At 40.6% G+C, this 20,557-nt stretch overlaps 1 protein-coding gene across 5 annotated transcripts in view; it reads right to left on the bottom strand.

Moving 5' to 3' along the window:
- Nucleotides 1-7,970: 7,970 nt before the first annotated feature.
- Nucleotides 7,971-20,557, bottom strand: part of ccr10 (chemokine (C-C motif) receptor 10) — a 41,051-nt gene continuing 28,464 nt past the window's right edge. Inside the window, exons 1-3 of one of the 5 annotated variants that reach the window (XM_039788625.1) lie at nucleotides 16,587-16,848; nucleotides 10,674-10,781; nucleotides 7,971-9,780 (exon numbers count right to left, since the gene is read on the bottom strand). In XM_039788625.1, the coding sequence (XP_039644559.1) occupies nucleotides 8,636-9,780; nucleotides 10,674-10,779 (1,251 nt within the window). In that variant the 5' untranslated portion in view covers nucleotides 10,780-10,781; nucleotides 16,587-16,848 and the 3' untranslated portion in view covers nucleotides 7,971-8,635. Of the gene's footprint in view, nucleotides 9,781-10,673; nucleotides 11,047-16,586; nucleotides 16,849-20,557 lie in introns of those variants that run through there. The other 4 variants (XM_039788626.1, XM_039788623.1, XM_039788624.1 and 1 more) reach the window with 4 other exon arrangements.

Here is a 20,557-nt window from a genome sequence, read left to right as displayed (position 1 = left end):
AAGCATGTTGTTGGTTACAGAATGTGAGGTGAGTGTTACTGGAAGGGTGGACGCAGACGCTAATAAATAATGAGCGTCACACTGATACCTGTGTGTCTGGCAACAACCGGTCAGCAGCACACAGGGCACATAATGAAGTTTGACACATTCAGGGGAGGAACTGTGCTCACCGGGTTAACAGTAAGTTGGATACAAGTGATGAGAAGTTCATGTGGTGTGAGGTTTCTAACAGATACTGGGACAAACTGAACTTGAGACAAGTTTGAGTGGTGCTTCCAAAAACTACCACAAGAGAAGAAAGGACCGGATGCAAACAAACATGTACACATATATCCATTAGGCATGGGTCGGTATAAGATTCGGATGGTATAATAACCTTCAGTTATTACAATTACAGTTTTAAAATGTATTCTTTTGAAATAAAAACACCTGTTTTTCTCCATTGAATACAATGTATTTTTAAACACACTGCACACTGGCAGGGAGATAACTGCACTGTCTGTCCTTGAAGACTCAACAACACATTTTTAATCTAAAGGGTGCTTTCACACCGGAGCAGTTTGTCCGAACCCTGGAGCGTCTCGTTGGATAGTCCCTGTTGGTTTGTGGCGGTGTGAAAGCTCATTAACTAAGTCTTATAACTTTAACTAAGGTAAAGGACACACACAATATTTATACTTGTGGCAGCATATCTGACCTGTGTCCTTATACATTTAAGACAGTGTTAGGGAAAGGAACCTTTGCCTATATAGGGGCAGTTCACTGGAACAAGTTAGATCGTCATATTAAAGTCATTTCCAGCCTGAATTCTTTCAAAAAGAGAATCAAGGTCTGGTTACTAGAGAGGGTTGCGCAATAGATCAAAGGTCAAGTTGAAATCTTTATTTTTATTTATTTAAGAACATTTTTTTTTATGTTATGTCATTGATTATTATACACTCTGTGAATTTCTTGTCTTGTCTTGTCCTGATGTTAGGTGTTGAGGACCACAATGGAAATAAGTCCTGGACTTTATTGTGTTTTTTATCCTCGATTGTATTTGATGTATTTTTTCATGTGTTAAGGCATTCTTGATACAATTAAATATGACTTATTTGTCAATCAGATCAAAATTCGAACTCTAGTGCAGACCCAACAACCAAACTCTGGTCCGCTTGAAAAAGGAGGTCTCTGCTTGAACCAGAGCTCGGTTCACCGAGCTCTGGTTCAATCGTCTAGGTTGGACCAAGACGATTCTGCATGCGACGCGGTGACAGACCATAATCGATTATTGCTTACCAATTTTCCGCTCGCTGCTTTTTGTTGTTTTTGCCTTTTGTCTTCTGCATTCAGGAAGTGTCTTTTTTTTAAGAGGAGACACAATAAAAAAGGGAGTTCATACATATCTGACTGCCTGGATGGGTTGATGAAAAACGTGTAGTAATATAAATCAATATTGACGAGGTCACGCATCGAGTCATGTTTTTGCTTCTTTTTTTCATTTGAGCAAATAAGTGACATTCATGTGTGCGTGTTGGTATAGTAGACTATGTATAATAGACTCTTGTGCTCTGTTGTCTCTTTTTAATTGATTCAAAAGTATTTGCTAACAGAGATAAGATTTTAGAGATGAACGACGATGCCATGAAACCACTCTGTATGGTTTGTTTCATCTTCATAGTCATGTTTTAAACTTTTTAAAAAGGACATCGCAGCAGCACACTGACATCTAGTGGCCCAAACGTCCAATTACAGCAGGAGAGCTCTGCATTCACGTCATATCCGAGTCTCAACATTTTCAGTTTTCATTTCAACACCAGACATGAAATGTGGACATGAAGGGGACTCAGTGACCTCACCGTGGTCTTCTGTAAATAGTTTTCCGCTCTAACGAGAGGGCTGTCCTCTCTTCTTGGTTAACTCATTCATCTATGTCTTTATAGTCAAAAGGCAAAATGCCCACAACAAAAATCACCATCTTCTCTTTATTTAGACTTACTCTACATGTCTGTGCTGGAGAAAGATGCTTCAGCAGCTGGCCGGTGGGAGTTTAGGCGTCCTTCCTCAAAACAATGTGACGGTTTTTTTCAATCAAAAAAGCAATTTCCCCTATTTTGTGTGTCTGTCTCTTTATAGTCATTTGCGTTTCCCTTTTTGGTTGTTTTGGGTCCCTGTGGTCATTTGGCGTCTCTTTGTGGTCGGTTTGTGTCTTTTTTGTGGTAGTTCTGCATCTTTCTTTTCACATCATTGTGGACCGTTATTGTTACCATGTCTGTCTGAAACGGTGGAAAAGCTAGAGCAGATAATAAAACAGAGGTGTCAAAAGTATTCACGTTCATTACTCAAGTAGAAGTGTAGATACTAGGGTTTGAAAAGACTTCTGTAGAAGTTGAAGGATCAACTCAAGCTTTTTACTTAAGTAAAAGTGTAAAAGTACTGGTTTCAAAACTACTTAAAGTATAAAAGTAAAAGTAATGTAAGGGGAAAAAAATGCCATTAAGGACAAAAGCTTAGCCCGCCCCACAGGGGCCTATAGTGCACTACCCCACCTCCACAAAAAACATTTTTCTAATTTTTTTTTTTTATAATGACTATAATAATGTTATATTAAAATCATACGTACGAACTCAGAAGGGCTGAAAAAGGGGACACATGTCCTCTGTTTTTCAGACAACGGCAGCTACACTCTGGTGTTACAATCCTCTCCAGTGAAATACAGACACACTTTACACCGTTTAGCTGTCAGCATTTTAACCGAGTTTACTCCAGTTGCTAGCTAACGGAAGGCTAACGTTACCTGCTGTCGAGTGTAGTGTTAACTAGCTAACGGTAGGCTAACGTTACCTACTGTCGAGTGTGGTGTTAACTAGCTAACGGTAGGCTAACGTTACCTGCTGTCGAGTGTGGTGTTAACTAGCTAACGGTAGGCTAACGTTACCTACTGTCGAGTGTGGTGTTAACTAGCTAACGGTAGGCTAACGTTACCTGCTGAAAGTGTGGTGTTAACCAGCTAACGGGTACTAACGTTTACCTGCTGTCGAAGTGTGGCGTTAACTAGCTAACGGTAGGCTAACGTTACCTGCTGTCGAGGGGCGTGTTAACTAGCTAACGGTAGGCTAGCCCTGCTCGTCGAAGTGTGTGTGTTAACTAGCTAACGGTAGGCTAACGTTACCTGCTGTCGAGAGGTATGGCGTAACTAGCTAACGGTAGGCTAACGTTACCTACTGTCGAGTGTTGTTAACTAGCTAACGGTAGGCTAACGTTACCTGCTGTCGGTGTGCGTTAACTAGCTAACGGTAGGCTAACGTTACCTACTGTCGAGTGTGGCGTTAACTAGCTAACGGTAGGCTAACGTTACCCCGGTGTGAAAGTGTGGCGTTAACTAGCTAACGGTAGGCTAACGTTACCCCTCGAAGTGTGTGTTAACTAGCTAACGGTAGGCTAACGTTACCTGCTGTCGAGTGTGGTGTTAACTAGCTAACGGTAGGCTAACGTTACCTGCTGTCGAGTGTGGTGTTAACTAGCTAACGGTAGGCTAACGTTACCTGCTGTCGAGTGTGGTGTTAACTAGCTAACGGTAGGCTAACGTTACCTGCTGTCGAGTGTGGTGTTAACTAGCTAACGGTAGGCTAACGTTACCTGCTGTCGAGTGTGGCGTTAACTAGCTAACGGTAGGCTAACGTTACCTGCTGTCGAGTGTAGCGTTAACTAGCTAACGGTAGGCTAACGTTACCTACTGTCGAGTGTGGTGTTAACTAGCTAACGGTAGGCTAACGTTACCTGCTGTCGAGTGTGGCGTTAACTAGCTAACGGTAGGCTAACGTTAGCTGCTGTCGAGTGTGGCGTTAACTAGCTAACGGTAGGCTAACGTTACCTGCTGTCGAGTGTAGCGTTAACTAGCGTCCCATGTGGCGATGTTTCAGTTCCCTCTAACGTCCATTTTCGGAGCATCAGAGAGAAGCGCAGGCATTTAAGTGGCACCTAGTAAGGCACCGAAATCTGCGTCGCTATTCGGTCCGGTAGATAACGGTGGTTACGGCACCGGTGCCGTATTAGCACCGGGTCTGTGCAGGTGCGATGGATCACGTACAAACCAATAGGGTGTCGGAATGGTATATGTTTATACTTCTCATCCAACCACAATCACATTCACTCTATCTGGATGGTGCGATTTATGGGGATAGGTTTTTGTGTTTTTTTGAACGATGACGAGCCGGAATGAAAACAAGCCGAACTGAAATAGGAGTAACGAGGCTATTTTTAAAATGTAAGGAGTAGAAAGTACAGATAATTGCGTGAAAATGTAAGGAGTAGAAGTAAAAAGTCTGCTGTAAATCAATTACTCCAGTAAAGTATAGATACCCAAAATTTCTACTTAAGTAAGGTAACGAAGTATTTGTACTTCGTTACTTGACACCTCTGTAAATAAATAACTTCTCAAAAGGCTTCAAGACAAAACTTGCTAAAGAAGTCCGACTACAATCAGATGTGAGAAAAGTCTTTCAGTCACAGTCATTCGGCTTATAGGTGCTGCACCTAGAGCTCATAATGGCGGGAAAACCCTGGAGGTTAAGACTGAAATCTAGATAACAGAAGCTGTAGAGCAGTTGCTTAAACCCTGACAGTACAGACACTAGACTCAGAGCAATAAAACATACATATACAGTGTATACATTTGCACATATCAACCTGGACATGAGTGCCAAGCAGATGGCACAAGGTCAAAACAATAAGTTTCTAAAAAAATCTGTTTAGTCTCACTTTATTTAAAAAAATAAAAATAAAAAAAATAGCCAACTCTGAAACACAGCCTGCAATCAAAAGGCTTTAATATGACAGTAAAAAAAAGTATCTTGAACATAAAGCACTACTACCAACAGAGCCACCTCCTTCTCCTGTATGTTGTTTATGGTCTCATTTATATTATTTATGCAGACTGATCTCATGAAGTGGCGTATGTTATTATATTTATATATATTATATATGTTATTGCCGTGTTATCAAGACGCATACTCGCTTTTTAGCGTGTTTATCAACGCCGTTTGGCCTCCATTGACTTACATTACCTTGCGATTGCGTTTGAATTGACGCTGTAGCGAGTAGTATGAAAGGGCGAAGATCCGCGTAGGGAGGTTGGTCTGTGACTTTCACCCAGGCGCCCGGGGATCGTGTCCCGCGTGTCACGTTTCCTAAATTCAACCGTCGCTTTCTTCTTTTCCGAAACCCAACCCGTCCGCTGTATACGGCGCTCAAAATGCGTACAGATAACACGGTACTTGGCTTTAGAAAGTGGCGTGTATTAGGGCTGGGCGATAGGGAGAAAATCAGATATCACGATATTCTTGACCAAATACCTCAATATCGATATTGCGGTGATATTCTAGGGTTGACAATTGGTGCTTTAACAAAATATCTCCACACTTAGATAAATAATCATCCGTAATGTGGATATAATGACTAAGTGGGTAAAGGCAAATAATAGAACAGCTAGAACAGTCTGGAAAGTTCAGAAAAGTACATCACTTTACTGTAATGCAGCCTTTAAAACCAGGAAAAGACACTTATGTCATATTACGATATTACGATATCCAAAATCTAAGACGATATCTAGTCTCATATCACGATATCGATATAATATCGATATATTGCCCAGCCCTAGCGTGTATGTTTACGCGATAACACGCCGCTTGTAGAAAGCCGCTTGCGTGTATGTTTATGTCCGCTGTATACAGCTGTATACAGTTCTTGGCCCTGGATACAAGACTGCCTTTTCCGTGAGGTGTTCAAATTGTTTCTTGTTCGAGTCGAGTTTTTTCGGTCCAGACGACATTTGGAAAAAACGATTTCCCATCCGCCTCAGCTGTACTTTGTGTTTAGTGCTAATTAGCTAATGTTAGCCAATGATAGCTCAAAATGCGTACAGATAACCCGCCACTCGGCTGAAGAATGTGTGCGCGTATGTTTACGCCAAGTCGTGATGTCATGTTGCATTTATGCACTGATATTGTAGGTGGTGGGCGTGTTCACCGGGGTTTAGGCTGAAGCGATAACATTACATTTGTTTGCTTCACCTGGTTTTTGGGCTCGACGGAGAGGAGGTGAGCCTGGGAGCGAACACTTTCCGTTGACCGCACTCACCGACAAAGTAGCTTTGGTAACTTTCTTTAGTTTTGGCACTAGTTGTATTTTACGTGTGGAGGAATAAATCATTGAAACTGGATCTTCAGCGCGTGAGAGTGTGTTTTCCATCGCTCAGCGTTTGGTCCCTCATGGCAGCACTTGTTTTCACCGCTTACAGCCGCAACAAAGAGCATGGAAGTATTTAAGAGGAAATACAAACATGTTGGCCTGATGTGGCACATGATGTTGCTGTGGTTAGGGTTATGAAAATCTGTGACTCTCTCGGACTCTCATCTGCTTTTTGTCACCTGATGGCTGAATAAGAACTGGACTGAACAAACAAAGTGTGACCACTGTGACTAGAGCTGGGTATCAAACCTCAAGACTTTTTGAGTAACGAGTGAAATGTGTCAACGGCAACGAGGACTTGAAACCCATGACTGCAAATTAGCTTCAATGATTTTATTGAATCAGCAACATTTCAACCAAAAAAACAGTTATATAAGTATTAGTGCTGTCAAAAGTTAACACGATAATAAGGTTTTATCCCCACTCATTCTTCTGACGTGCGATGGAAGCGATGCAGCAGTAACGTTGCGGATGGCTAGACGAAACAAAGCTCCCTGAGCAGAAATACATAAAGAAAAGGGTCTTTTGAATGGGGAGTAGAGTTTCAAAGCCCTTCCAGATTGTTCTCTAGGCTGGAGATGCAGACCCAAATCCGAAAGATTAAGGGTCTGGCATTGAGTAATGAAAATGGCCCAACTCGAGGGGCGGCACCAAGCATGCATTTGAAAATCTCACTGCATGCGATTGGATTACACTACGACCAATCACAACAATACACGGGGTGACGTATCCAGAGCCCCATACGCTTAGCTACCAGCGGAGCTAACTGGTAGATTAAACTCTTAGCTACCAGCGGAGCTAACTGGTAGATTAAACGCTTAGCTACCAGCGGAGCTAACTGGTAGATTAAACTCTTAGCTACCAGCGGAGCTAACTGGTAGATTAAACTCTTAGCTACCAGCGGAGCTAACTGGTAGATTAAACTCTTAGCTACCAGCGGAGCTAACTGGTAGATTAAACTCTTAGCTACCAGCGGAGCTAACTGGTAGATTAAACTCTTAGCTACCAGCGGAGCTAACTGGTAGATTAAACTCTTAGCTACCAGCGGAGCTAACTGGTAGATTAAACTGTCGTCATCTGTTCAGCTCGCCTCTGGCCCGCCTATATCAGATACACCGATGTGATTGGTGCAGCTCGCCTACAAGGGCATAGTTAATGAGCATCATTACTGAATGCCAGAGAGACTCGCTGAGCAAATTCAAATTGTGCTATCACCAGAACTCTGTAACGGTTCTCTCTACTAGGGACAGACCGATTATCGGCCCTGGCTGATTATTGGGGGGCCGTTTTTTGGCAGTTTGCAGATGATCTGTATTGGCGTTTAATTTGCCTGATAACCGATAAAGTTAATAATTAAAACGAAGGCTCGGCTTTAGCTCCGAGTCTGTCCCTCCGCTTCGGTTTCACTCGCCACTGAGTCTGACTTAATGTCCCCCCCCACAACACTATCTGACTAATCAAGCGAGTTTACTATGAATCATGCGATTAATCGCAATTTAATAGTTGAACCGATTGACAGCTCTAATAAATACAAATTTTTATTACAAGGCATTATGTGAGAACCCTAACTCCGAGAGAATTGACCCTGTTGTCGAAAGATAACATTATTTACATTACATTTACATACACTAAAAACTATCTAAATGTTATTCCCTCACGAGCATAGATTTCAAAATAAGATTAAACGTTTTGGGTGGCGGACAACAAAAAAAAAAAAAAATAATTAAAATTATTATATACCAATGAATACGAGAGTAAAATACAACATATCTGCTGTATCTGAACCGAAAACATAACCTCCTAGGCACAGGTAAAATTGCATTTTAAAGAGAATCACTTGGGGAAAAAAAGCAAGGATATAAACCTATTTAGACATAATTTAATATCTAAGATCAAGTAGGCAAAACGATCTAAGTATAAACTATGTGTAGGTTTATAATATAGGAGAAGTAACTGTATTCCTTTGACACAGGTATTTTAAACCAGAGGATTATATACATATCTTTCCAACCTCTTCTAATTTTCCATTTCTTTGCTTCTGTATAATAACATTTCTGGCCTCTACATTTTGTATCCTGCTGGGGAATATCTATATAAACCTTAAAAAAGGAGGATCCGTCTTGTTCAGCATCATGATTTATTGAAGATACTAACATTTTGGCCCCTCTGGACCTTCGTCAAGAGGATTTACAAATGACGAAGATACTCTTGACGAAGGTCCAGAAGGTTATCTTCTATAAATGATGCTGTAGCAAGAGCAGAGTGCGGAATCTTACTTTTCTCCAGTCTAATGTGATATTTTTCAACGCACCAGCACCTAAGAATTGCTGATGATGTTTTTGATGTTGATGTTTTTGATTTTTCTTCGTAAAGAATATCTATTTGTAAACAAAGTGCACAACAAAGTTTACAGTCTACTCCTTGAATTATAATGTGGGGTTCCTGGAAACTGAAACTTGGTGGGCGCAGTCTCGTTGCTGGAACAGCTGGGTTCGGGGGACAATGGAGAGCAAAATGAGACCACTTTGGAAGCAGGCGAAGAGCGGGAGACGGAGGTGGTGCCGAGAGTCTGCGGCGCCGCCCGGAGCCCGCACCGGCAGCCCGAGTCATGGACGAGCCGCAGCACGTCGTTGCGGAAGCGCACGCCTACCATGGCGTACAGGATGGGGTTGAGGCAGCAGCGGATGTACGCCAGCGTGCAGGTGATGTACTCCAACAGCAGGGCGCAGAATGACCCCGCCATTTTACGCGACAGCACCACCGTGTACGGCAGCTGGAACAGCAGAAAGACCACCACCAGCGCCACCATCAGCTTCAAGGTCCGCTGCCGGTGCCACTGCTTCCCCCGGCGTTGTGCGTTCCCCTCCCACAGCACTCGAGCAATCAACGAGTAGCACGTCACCATGACGAAGAAGGACAGGCAGAAGACGGCAACGATGGCGACACTGGTGGACATTTTGACCGTTCCGCTCTTTTGCATGCCGCAGTACGCGTCATCATTGGACCCAGACACCCCGGAGTAGAGGATTTCCGGCAAGCTGAGGAGTACCGCAACAAGCCACACGCCTACCACGGCTACTTTCCCGACCGTAAGTATCCGCCGGCGCAGCCTGAGCATCTCTTGGGCGCGTGCCACCACCATGTAGCGGTCGACGCTGATGCAGGCCAACAGCTGAAGCCCGCTGTACGTGTTGATGGCGTAGCTGGCACGCGTGGCCTTGCAGAGGAGAACGGGGAAGATCCAGCCCTTGTGGGTGTCGACGGCCTGCAGCGGGAGCGTGAGGATCAGCAGGAGGTCGGCCAGCGCCAGGTGCAACAGGAAGACGTCGGTCATGGAGCGAAGCCGGAGGCGGCGGTAGAGAGCGAAGGTGGCGATCACAAGGCAGTTTCCGACCACGCCCAGCAAGAAGATCAGGCAGAAAACACAACTCTGGAAGGTTTTGATGGTGAAGCCGTGCTCTCCAGCCTCACAAAAGGAGCCGAGATTACTTAAGTTTGTGGCGTTACTTGTATTGCACAAGTCGGAAAGGATCCAGCTCCCGTTAGCCATTGCTGGTGGAGAGAAAATTAAGAATAATAAATCATTCATCTTGCAATGAGAAGGATATTTTAAAAACTCCCCTGTGACCAAAACGTACACCCATCTCTGCAACTCCCAAATCAATGTAATCAATGGATCCGTTTTTTTGTTATATGAAAGATGTGTCTACGTTAATGGTGCTGTAGGTGGGATTGTGAAGATCCAGGACTTAGCCAAAAAATTTGAACATCGACAACTTCTCAGTCCCACCCACCTTTCTGCTAAGGCCCAAAACAGTCTCCTAAGCCCCTCCCGTGTGCATGAGCAGTGATTGACATGCGGTTAGACTGGCCCTGATTGGTGCATCTGAACAGGAAGCTGTGGATTTTTACAAATCGCACTACTAGTTCTACTGGAACATAGGGTCAGTTTCAGCAAATATGACAGAAGTAGTTTTATAAGGCTTACCTACTGCACCTGAAAAGTAGTGACAGTATGTAAATTTGAATTTTTTAAAGTTTATAGAACATTGTTTGAAACTTGGGACTTACTATTCATTTCTGAATATTTTTAGCTTTTGGTGACCCCCTGACTTTTTTCTTTTCCTCTGTTTCTTAGCAAAACGTCTCGAAAACTATCAAGTATATCACCATGAAATTTTGTTTAGACATTCATATTGCCCAAAGGATGATTGTAATATGTACGTAAATGTTTTACAGCTCCCAATTATTGACCAATAATTTGTAGAGTGTGGCATCCTAAAAAAAACTTTCAAGTACATTTAGACTTCATGTAATCCAGTGTAACTGCACGATAACTTGTTTTTTAAATTAATTTAGTACTTTAATGAAACTAAACTAGTCAGTTTGGGCAAAATAACAACCTATAGACTGCACAATAAATAAAAAAACTTCTGCAGCCTCACAAAAGGAGCAGAGATCACTGAAGTTTGTGGCGTTACTTGTATTCCACAAGTCGGAAAGGTTCCAGCTCCCGTAACCAGAGTAGTCGTCATCGGTGACGTTAGCCATTGCTGGTGGAGAGAAAATTAAGAACAATAAATCATTCATCTTGCAATGAGGATATTTTAAAAACTCCCCTGTGACCAAAACGTACACCCATCTCTGCAACTCCCAAATCAATGTAATCAATGGATCTGTTTTTTTGTTGAAAGATGTGTCTACGTTAATGGTGCTGTAGGTGGGATTGTGAAGATCCAGGATTTAGCCAAAAAATTTGAACATCGACAACTTCTCAGTCCCTCCCACCTTTCTGCTAAGGCCCAAAACAGTCTCCTAAGCCCCTCCCGTGTGCATGAGCAGTGATTGACATGCGGTTAGAGTGGCCCTGATTGGTGCATCTGAACAGGAAGCTGTGGATTTTTACAAATCGCACTACTAGTTCTACTGGAACATAGGGTCAGTTTCAGCAAATATGACAGAAGTAGTTTTATAAGGCTTACCTACTGCACCTGAAAAGTAGTGACAGTATGAAAATTTGAATTTTTTAAAGTTTATAGAACATTGTTTGAAACTTGGGACTTACTATTCATTTCTGAATATTTTTAGCTTTTGGTGACCCCCTGACTTTTTTCTTTTCCTCTGTTTCTTAGCAAAACGTCTCGAAAACTATCAAGTATATCACCATGAAATTTTGTTTAGACATTCATATTGCCCAAAGGATGATTGTAATATGTACGTAAATGTTTTACAGCTCCCAATTATTGACCAATAATTTGTAGAGTGTGGCATCCTAAAAAAAACTTTCAAGTACATTTAGACTTCATGTAATCCAGTGTAACTGAAATGCAGTGTAACTGCACGATAACTTGTATTTTAAATTAATTTAGTACTTTAATGAAACTAAACTAGTCAGTTTGGGCAAAATAACAACCTATAGACTGCACAATAAATAAAAAAACTTCTGCAGCCTGCTGGGTTTATGATTATGAGTCATTCTCGACTTCTACAAAATGTCAGTGGAACCAGCTTGCGTGAGGACTAATTATTGTTAAAAAGAAACATGCATTCTTTTAGACACCTGGGTGGATTTTGAGCAGAATACTGCACTTGTCACGATATCAGGAAACACTAACTCCTCCACACTGAAGTTGAAAGGGAGAGACCTGCAGCTATGTTCCTCACTTTGACTAAGCAGGTGTGATATTTTAGTCACTTTGCGCTGGGTTGCGTGCGACTGGCACCAGGTCGTTGGCACAGGGGAAATCGTGGGTAGCTTTAAGGTCTACAGATCAGTCAGTGTCGCGTGTTAACAGCCTTTATAGACAGTTTCCACAATCACCTCTTTGATCACTTCATCTTTCTGTGCAACTCGGTTACGGCTGAGGCTACTCGCAATATTTAACAGTGCTCTTTTCTTTTAATATCTTTTCTCTAAACTCTTCATTTGATGGTGGGGATAGACATTAAGGAGTTTCCTTTTAAAAGGTAAGAGGAACAACAGTTAAAAGGGAAAACCTTTTGTAGACAGTTGGGATTTATCTGATATTTCTTTATTTTCTTTAAGTTAGGAAAGTTACTTTAAAAAAGTTCTCAAAAGCGGTTTACATTTTGGAAATGGGTGTTCTTGACAAATAGCGAGGCAGGAGACTTAATGTGGTTTGGTGCGATTGTAACTTTGTACTCTAATAGTGAACGATAATTAAGCTTGATGGTATTTTAAGCTCACGACGTCTCCTTCCAGGCAGCGATGCGACCGTTGACTTCAAGGCACCTAACCGTAACCCTAACCCAAACCTAACCATTGCCTAATCGACTTCAAGGCAGCGGTGCAACCGGGGCCTTCAAGGTACCTAACCTTAACCTTAACCCTAACCCTAACCATAACCATAACCATAGCCTAATCCTAGTGCCTTCCAGGCAACGCTGCCTGGAAGGAGACATTGGGGGCTTAAAACACCGATAAACGATAATTAACGGAGCAATAATTAAGTTTGCAGTTAAGGTAGACTCGGCCAGAACGGATGTTTTCCAAGTTGGGTTGAATCCAAGTTCTGCTCTGTAACTTCAATATATTTTCTCTTAAGACAAATTTAACAAGAAAATTTTGAATATTTGTTGGTATATTGCTCAGGCAGCTGAAGGAAAAAAGGAAATGTCTTCTTAGAGAGAATATACATTTGAGTCATGGGATCAGTGGTCGGGTTTTCCCCTCCGACTCGCCGGTGCAGTTTGTGTAATATACTGTACTGTATGATGCCGTCTCCTAAAATAAAATAAATCACATGGCAATACTTTCTTTATTGGCCCTTTCCAATTTAGCATTTGATACCATAGGTCACTCACTCTCTGAAAAATGAGATGACGATGGTTCAGAGCTTACTGTGAATCTAGTCTGCTTATGATCAGCAGTGTTAATGTTAGGCCTGGGCGTCCGACGCTACAGCGCCGAATGGTTTATGAATACAAAATTAGTATATATGATCGCATGTTGTGTGAGCGCAGGAGAAAAAGAGTCAAAAAACATGTTTGAATGTGCCATAGTCTTAGAAGAGAATCACACCAGCCCGTTAAAATAAATGTGTGCATGTGTGTGTGTGTAATGCATTCTCATAAACGGGTTTGTATGATATCGTACGAAAAATTAACGGTGTGTCTGTGTGTGTGTGTGGCGTTGACTTCTGTTAATTTGCAGCAGGAAGCCTAGCAGAGAAATGCGGAAAAAGCAACTCAATCTTTTGGGATTTTTCCAAAAGAGAAGGTGAATTCACAATTTGCCAGTTGGTTTATTTATTCTAAATGCCTTTCGTGGTTTCAGGTGGCGTTTTATTTAAATTACAAACCTCTCATTGCGTAACATAACTTTAGGTTAGGTAAGGCTGGAGTGTTTCTAGGATTTGAATTATGAAGCTCTATTTTGATGCAGTTTAATGCATGACTATTTATTATATATATATATATATAATTCTTCTATCATCTCTCTCTCTTTTGGCAGCGCTGCCCCATGGACTGACACATTATGCACCTTTTTAATGAAATTATTATTTTTTTTAAACCCTACATGTCAAATGTTTATAACTTATAATTATTATTATTACTTAAAATTATTTATTTGCTAAAAGGCAACAAAATGACAGACGTCTCTGCAGCAGTAGACAGCTCGACCAATACAGTGTCATGAAAATGTTTGTCTTGGTGCTGAGAAGGGGAAGTCTGGCCTCAGTATAGACGGGTTTTTATTCTCGTTGGCGTTTGAATGTTGTCTGTCCGGTTTTGTGTTTCATATGCCGGCAGTCTAAAGTCATGCCATATCTTTAAGGATTTTAATATTGCAAATATCCTTTAATCCTTGTGTTGTCCCCGGGTCAAATTTGACCCGTTTTCAAAGTTTCTGTATCAAAAATATGGGTTTCTTTCAACCAAATTGCCCAAAAATAACATGGATAGTTCCATACATGGAACTGCTGTATTATGCATCAAAATATGTTCCTCTGATCTTAATTATTAGTTAAAGTAATTCATAATTTCTAGGTTTTATAACTCAAAATTAGGCATAATTTAATATAAATGAGGTTTACTGACCATGAATTACAAGCGTAAGTGTAAAACTAGCGGTGATAAGCTGGAATGAAGTTGGCTTAGAAGATGTATACTTTATGCTTTATAAAACAGGCAAAACAGACAACACAAGGGTTAAACTGTGTCTGTATAAACAACAGACAATATCAGGAAACACCTCCTTAGCACTCAGGTTGAAAGTGAGATCTAGCTAGTGAGATTTCTAGCATGTGTAGTTGCTGTACAGTTTGAGTAGGCAGCCGTTATATATATTTCAGTCATATTTTCACCGCTGTGCGTGACACTGGTGTCAGGCTGTTGCCATGTGGGGAACCATGAGCAGCTTTTAGATCAGCAGCGTTACATGGCGGTTTCATTTCTTCTTTTCCTGGAGCGGCTGGCTCAAATGATAACATTATTATTTTTCACGAGTCACACACACACACACACACACACACACACACACACACACACACACACACACACACACACACACACACACACACACACACACACACACACACACACACACACACACACACACACACACACCGGGGGAGATTGACACAGGGGTGTTGCACACTTTTTGAAATCAAATTAAATGCTTTTTGAGACATTTTTATTTTATTTTATTTTTTAAAAGACCTCGACAGAGAAAATGTAATACTATTTGCCAAACAAATGCAGATTAGGGCTGAGCTTTATGATTGCCGACAATCATTATGTAAAATCTTATAAAATAATCAAATTAATGGCAAACGCAGGTGGCTGCAGGTGGTTATTTTGGTCAATATTGAAATCCCGATTATTTAACCCTTGTGTTGTCTTCCCATCGACCATGCAAATAGTTTTTTTTCTCTGGGTCAAAATTTCAAATTGAAACCTTTTTTTGTTATGTTTTTGTCACTTTAAAAAAAAAACATCATCACTTTTTCCGATGTTTTTGCCACTTTTTTCCGATGTTTTTGTCACTTTTTGGTAACTTTTTTTGTCACAAATTTTTGTTGTTATTGACGATGTTTTTGTCGATTTTTCTGCACTTTTGACATTTTTTTTGTTTTTTCCTCAACGTTCTGTTAATCTTTTTTTTTTTTTTTTCAAATGCTATAAAATTGAATAACACACCCAAATTCATTGAAACTGAACTGATCATTTATTTTACTTGTTAAGAGTAATGGTTGTATGGCACCATCCGCGTTATGAAAGAAACCCAAATTTCTGATATAGAAACTTTTTGAAAATGGGTCAAAATAGACCCGAGGAATACAGGAGGGTTAACACCATTACTCATTGACTTTTGAAAAGATGTTGCATTTATTGAATAAAAAAAATAAAAACTGAAACAGTGAAACAAGGCAACAGTGAACACCGTGAACCGTGAACTGTGACAAGTCCCCTTAATTCTTTACCCGTTTGCACTTTTCTTTCTCATGCAGAACACAAAACAAAGTTTACTTGCAAATTGTAACATGCAAAATAATAAGCTTTTCTCGATGACTTTGTTTTTGTGATCGTTAGGAGCCGAAATCGTAATCGCAATTTAAATATTGTGATTAATTGCACAGACCTAGGGCTGAGCTTTACGTTCGTAAAATCTTATGAAAGGCCTGTGGAAAACTAATCATTAAAAAAATTACAGGAAAAAGAAAGCGCAAAGACCGAAGATATTTCTAATACAACTAGGCATCACCTCAAACTTTTATATTAAATTCTGGAAATGTAATTTAAGACTTCTTAAGACGTATTGGGGTCTGCGGGGAACCCTGCTGACACGCAGTTAATAATCTCCCTTTGGTAGAGTTGTGGGAAAAAAAGGATGAAATTGGCATCTTAACAAACTTGTAAAAGAAAAAAAAAGGATGTGAAAGATTCTCTTAAAAATACAGAACAGACCTTGTGAATATGAGTCATATGTGAGGCTCCAATTTTGATTAACAAAAACCACACAGCGAGACAGTTTAGTTTCTTATCGGCAGTGAAAACAAACTCATTTCATATTTTTTTATCAGCGATGTTGGAAAAACTGCATGCATGAATGTGAAACTGTTACAAGTAAGCTCAATTATGTTTACAAATGTATTTATATTGTAAATATATTTATTGTATTTATTGAAAAGGACCTGACTTTTTTTTTAATGTTTGTATTTATAGGAAAACATTTATTTTAACTTATCTTCCCTATATATAAATATATATTGCACTTTGCTGAAACATTTCTATCCATAATTATCTATACTCGTACTCCATTTATCTGCCAATCGAGAAACTCTGTCTTTTTTTTTTTTTTTAAATCTTAATTTCATTTTTCGTAAGTGTCTTACCTGTGCTGTTTTGAGGAGTAAAGTCTTTCCCAAGTTGTCCTCCGGTGTGTGAGGTAGAGATCTGAGAAGCTGCCACTCTTTAAAAACAAGCCTGTGTGGTTAAACCAGAACCACCCCCAGCCAATGAGAGCAATTGTGTGTTTTGCTGACCCTGCCGTACCCTCCTGGGTAGTTGTTTGTGTCACCGGGAGTTCAGGTTCAGGTTCAGGTTACTTTATTTGGTTACACTTTACTTGGAGGTATCTACATAAGAGTGACGTGACACTGTCATGATCGTGTCATAAACATTATAAAGAAGTCATAAACGTTTATGACATAACGCTTCTTTTAGTAAGTGTCATTCGGTTTTTGTCATGACAAGTTAGGGTTAGGGTTAGGGTTCATGTGTCATGACTAGGGATGCACCGATCCGATATTAACATCGGACATCGGTCCCGATATTGACAAAATAGCAGGATCGGGGATCGGAAAAATCAACAGATCCACTGGCCGATCCAGTTTTGTCAGTTTTTTTCCCCTCTGTCGCATGTGTGTCGCATGCTGGAAGAGTTGAGCGTACAAACAAATAAGAATTCAATACATTACATCTATGTTATTTTGTTTTAGTTAGGAAAGTAATGTTTAGTTAGGAAGGTCTGGTGCCTTTAGTCTCTTCCACATGGTGGAAGGAAGGTATGAGGTGGAAGGTATACAGTGTATTATTAATTCAACAACGTTATCGGATCGGTATCGGCAGATACACAAAGCCCAGGCATCGGTATCGGGACTGAAAAAGTCGGATCCGTGCATCCTTAGTCATGACTGTGTCATGACAATGTCATGTCGCTCTTATGTACATACCTTCAAGTTAAGTGTTACCCTTTATTGGTACCAGTAGGTAAACTAGGTTTACAGTCTAAGAGGCAGAACATCTTTAAAACTGTGTAGACCACCACATAACATGCAACACACAACACATTAAAACACATTAAAAAACTGTGCATGACCACAATGACTTGTGCAGTTATGTGCAACACAAAAGGTGTTTGTGCGTAGTGTGCAATACAACATGTAAATGTACGAGTCTCTGGAGATTGGACTCCATCGAACCCAAACAAATCCCCTGATTGAGTCCAGACACTGGTGGTGGAGAATAAATAGAGGGACCATCAACAGCCAAGCCGAGATGCAACCCAGGTCCGAGGGCGTGACCACCGGTGGCAGAAGGGGAGGAGGCGGGACGCACTCTATTTCCTGAAACGACAACTGCCAACCGTGGAAGAGAGAGCAGATTTAAAGCAGGGTATCAAGCTGTGATAGGCTTGTCGACAAATGGTCGACCCTGATTGGTTTAACTAACAACAACAACACAGCTGTTCTGATTACTACTGACAAGTGACGTACCGTGAAACAGCTTATCATTATGAGTGATGGAAAAGTGAATGAAGTCTTCCTTTAAGAATTTACGCTGAGCTTCATTAGCCTCCGTCCAGAGGGGACATACTGGAATTCCCTATTCAGAGGGTGGAGGCTATCTTCTAAGATGGCCGTAGCTCTCCGCTGTAGTTGTTGGTAGCGTAGAGGGATGTGGGGCGCAGCTGGCACTCACCAGTCAGCTTACTTGACCATCTGACAATTTGATTTAGGCGATTCTTGTGCTCAACTGAAACACACCCAAACCGTGACACTAAGGAGAAAGAGATGATGGATTCACTGTCAGATCTCTAAAACAGACTGTTTGGCTTATGATCTGCCATTTGTTCTAACCCTCTTGTTGTCCTCCCAGGTCAAAATGGAAAATGAACCCTATTTTTTTTACCCTTTTGACAAATTTTCGTCCCTTTTTTCTGCACTTTTTTATTCACGTTCTATTTTTCACTAACATTACTAACACCAACTTATTACCACTAATTTTACTCTTATTTTTGGAATTCATGGTCAATAAATCTCATTTATAGGAAATTATACCTCATTTTGAAATAATGAATTATTCTGACTAATATTAGAGGGATGTATGTTAATGGGTAATCACAGACGCGTGTATGTCAACGTTTAGTCAGGAAACCATTTCATTGTTTTCAAATGTGATAAAATGGAATACCCAAAGTCCAATGAAAGCAGTGATAAGTACTTTCAATTGGACTTACACTTTTGGGGTAATTTTGGTTAAAAAGAAAGCCATATTTCTGATTTACAAGTTTCAAATTTGACCCGAGGACAACATGAGGGCAAAATAAAGAACAGTTTAATTTGCATCCTGCTCTTCGAAATGTTGTTGCTACCAGTCAACAGATGTTTATCTATCATCATCACTGCAACCATACGGCACGTAGCCGTCACTGACACTTATGGGCTGTGCAATTCATTGAATTTTAAAATTGTGATGACGAGGAAAAGGATTATTTTGCACATTACATTTTGCGAGTAAACTCTTATTTTGTCCTGGAAAAAAAAAAAAAAAATTCAAACGGGAAAAGTATGTAGGGAAATTTCACAGTTCAAGGTGTTTTCGCGGTTGATTTGTTTAACTGTTTAACTGTTTCACTGAGGGGAATTGCAATTATATATGCTTTCCAAAAGTCAATGAGTAATTGTGATTTCCATATTGACCAAAAATAATCGTGATTAGGATTCTTTCCACTAATCACTAAACGGTTTAGGGCCAAAATACATTTCTGATCTGCTGCTACACTATGACCCTGCTTGTAAAGTGTTACCCTTTATTGGTACCCGTAGGTAAACTAGGTTTACAGTCTAAGAGGCAGGACATCCTTAAAACTGTGTAGACCACCACATAACATGCAACACACACCACATTAAAACACATAAAACAGACAGTAGAGCATGGCTAAAAAACTGTGCATGACCACAATGACTTGTGCAGTTATGTGCAGAAATTCTACAGCTAGTGCATGACCAAGGCGCTTGTGCGTTGTGTGCAAGTAACTCTACAGTTTGTTTAACAGAGTGATTGCCACTGGGACAAAACTGTTTTTAAATCTTGTAGTTCTACAAGCAGGGACCATTAGCCTCCGTCCAGAGGGGACATACTGGAATTCCCTATTCAGAGGGTGGAGGCTATCTTCTAAGATGGCTGTAGCTCTCCGCTGTGGATGGCCGCAGGGATGTGGGGCGCAGCTGGCACTCACCAGTCAGCTTACTTGACCATCTGACAATTTGATTTAGGGTCGCCGCAACTCTCAGTTCTTTTAGATCAACGCTGAAGACTTTTCTTTTTGATGTTGCCTTTCTTTAAATAATTGTTAATTTCTTAACTTCTTATACCGCACTGTAACTGATTGCATAGTGTGGGTTTAATAAGAAACAACCTTTTACGAATAGAAAAGGGATTTCTTAATTTCTTATACTGCACCGTAACTTTTATTTTCGTATTCTGTTTTTCATTTTGCGACTAAATTTTGGTCATCATTATTCCAGATTGCATTGTGTGGGTTTAATAAGAAACAACCTTTTACGAACATAAAAGGGATTTACGGTTGAAATAAGACCACTAATTACAAAAAGTGTGAATTTCAACCAAAAAGGGTTTTTGCGAAGGTTTTTCCAAGAAAGAAACTAAGACTTATAGTGACGACTATATTTTAAAATAAAAGTCCTTTTTTACACGCCAAGATGGGTGGCAAGAAGGCCCAGTTTGGAACTGGTAAAGTCCTCTGGGAGGCCAGGTTTGGAACCTGAGTTGCAACAGAAAAAGAGTTAAAGTATAAGTCCTCTGGGAGGCCCGAGTTGGACTTGGTTAATTTGTTAAGTCCTTTGTAAGGCCCAGTTTGGAACTGGTAAAGTCCTCTGGGAGGCCAGGTTTGGAACCTGAGTTGCAACAGAAAACATAAGTCCTCTGGGAGGCCCGAGTTGGACTCGGTTAAACGGTTGAAATAAGACCACTAATTACAAGTAGTGTGAATTTCATCAAAAAGAACGAAGGTTTTTCCAAGAAAGAAACTAAGACTTAAAGTGACGACTATATTTTAAAA

The sequence above is a fragment of the Perca fluviatilis genome, chromosome 21 (genome assembly GCF_010015445.1).
Source record: "Perca fluviatilis chromosome 21, GENO_Pfluv_1.0, whole genome shotgun sequence".
NCBI lineage: Eukaryota > Metazoa > Chordata > Actinopteri > Perciformes > Percidae > Perca > Perca fluviatilis.
This window is presented reverse-complemented; position numbering and strand designations above follow the sequence as displayed.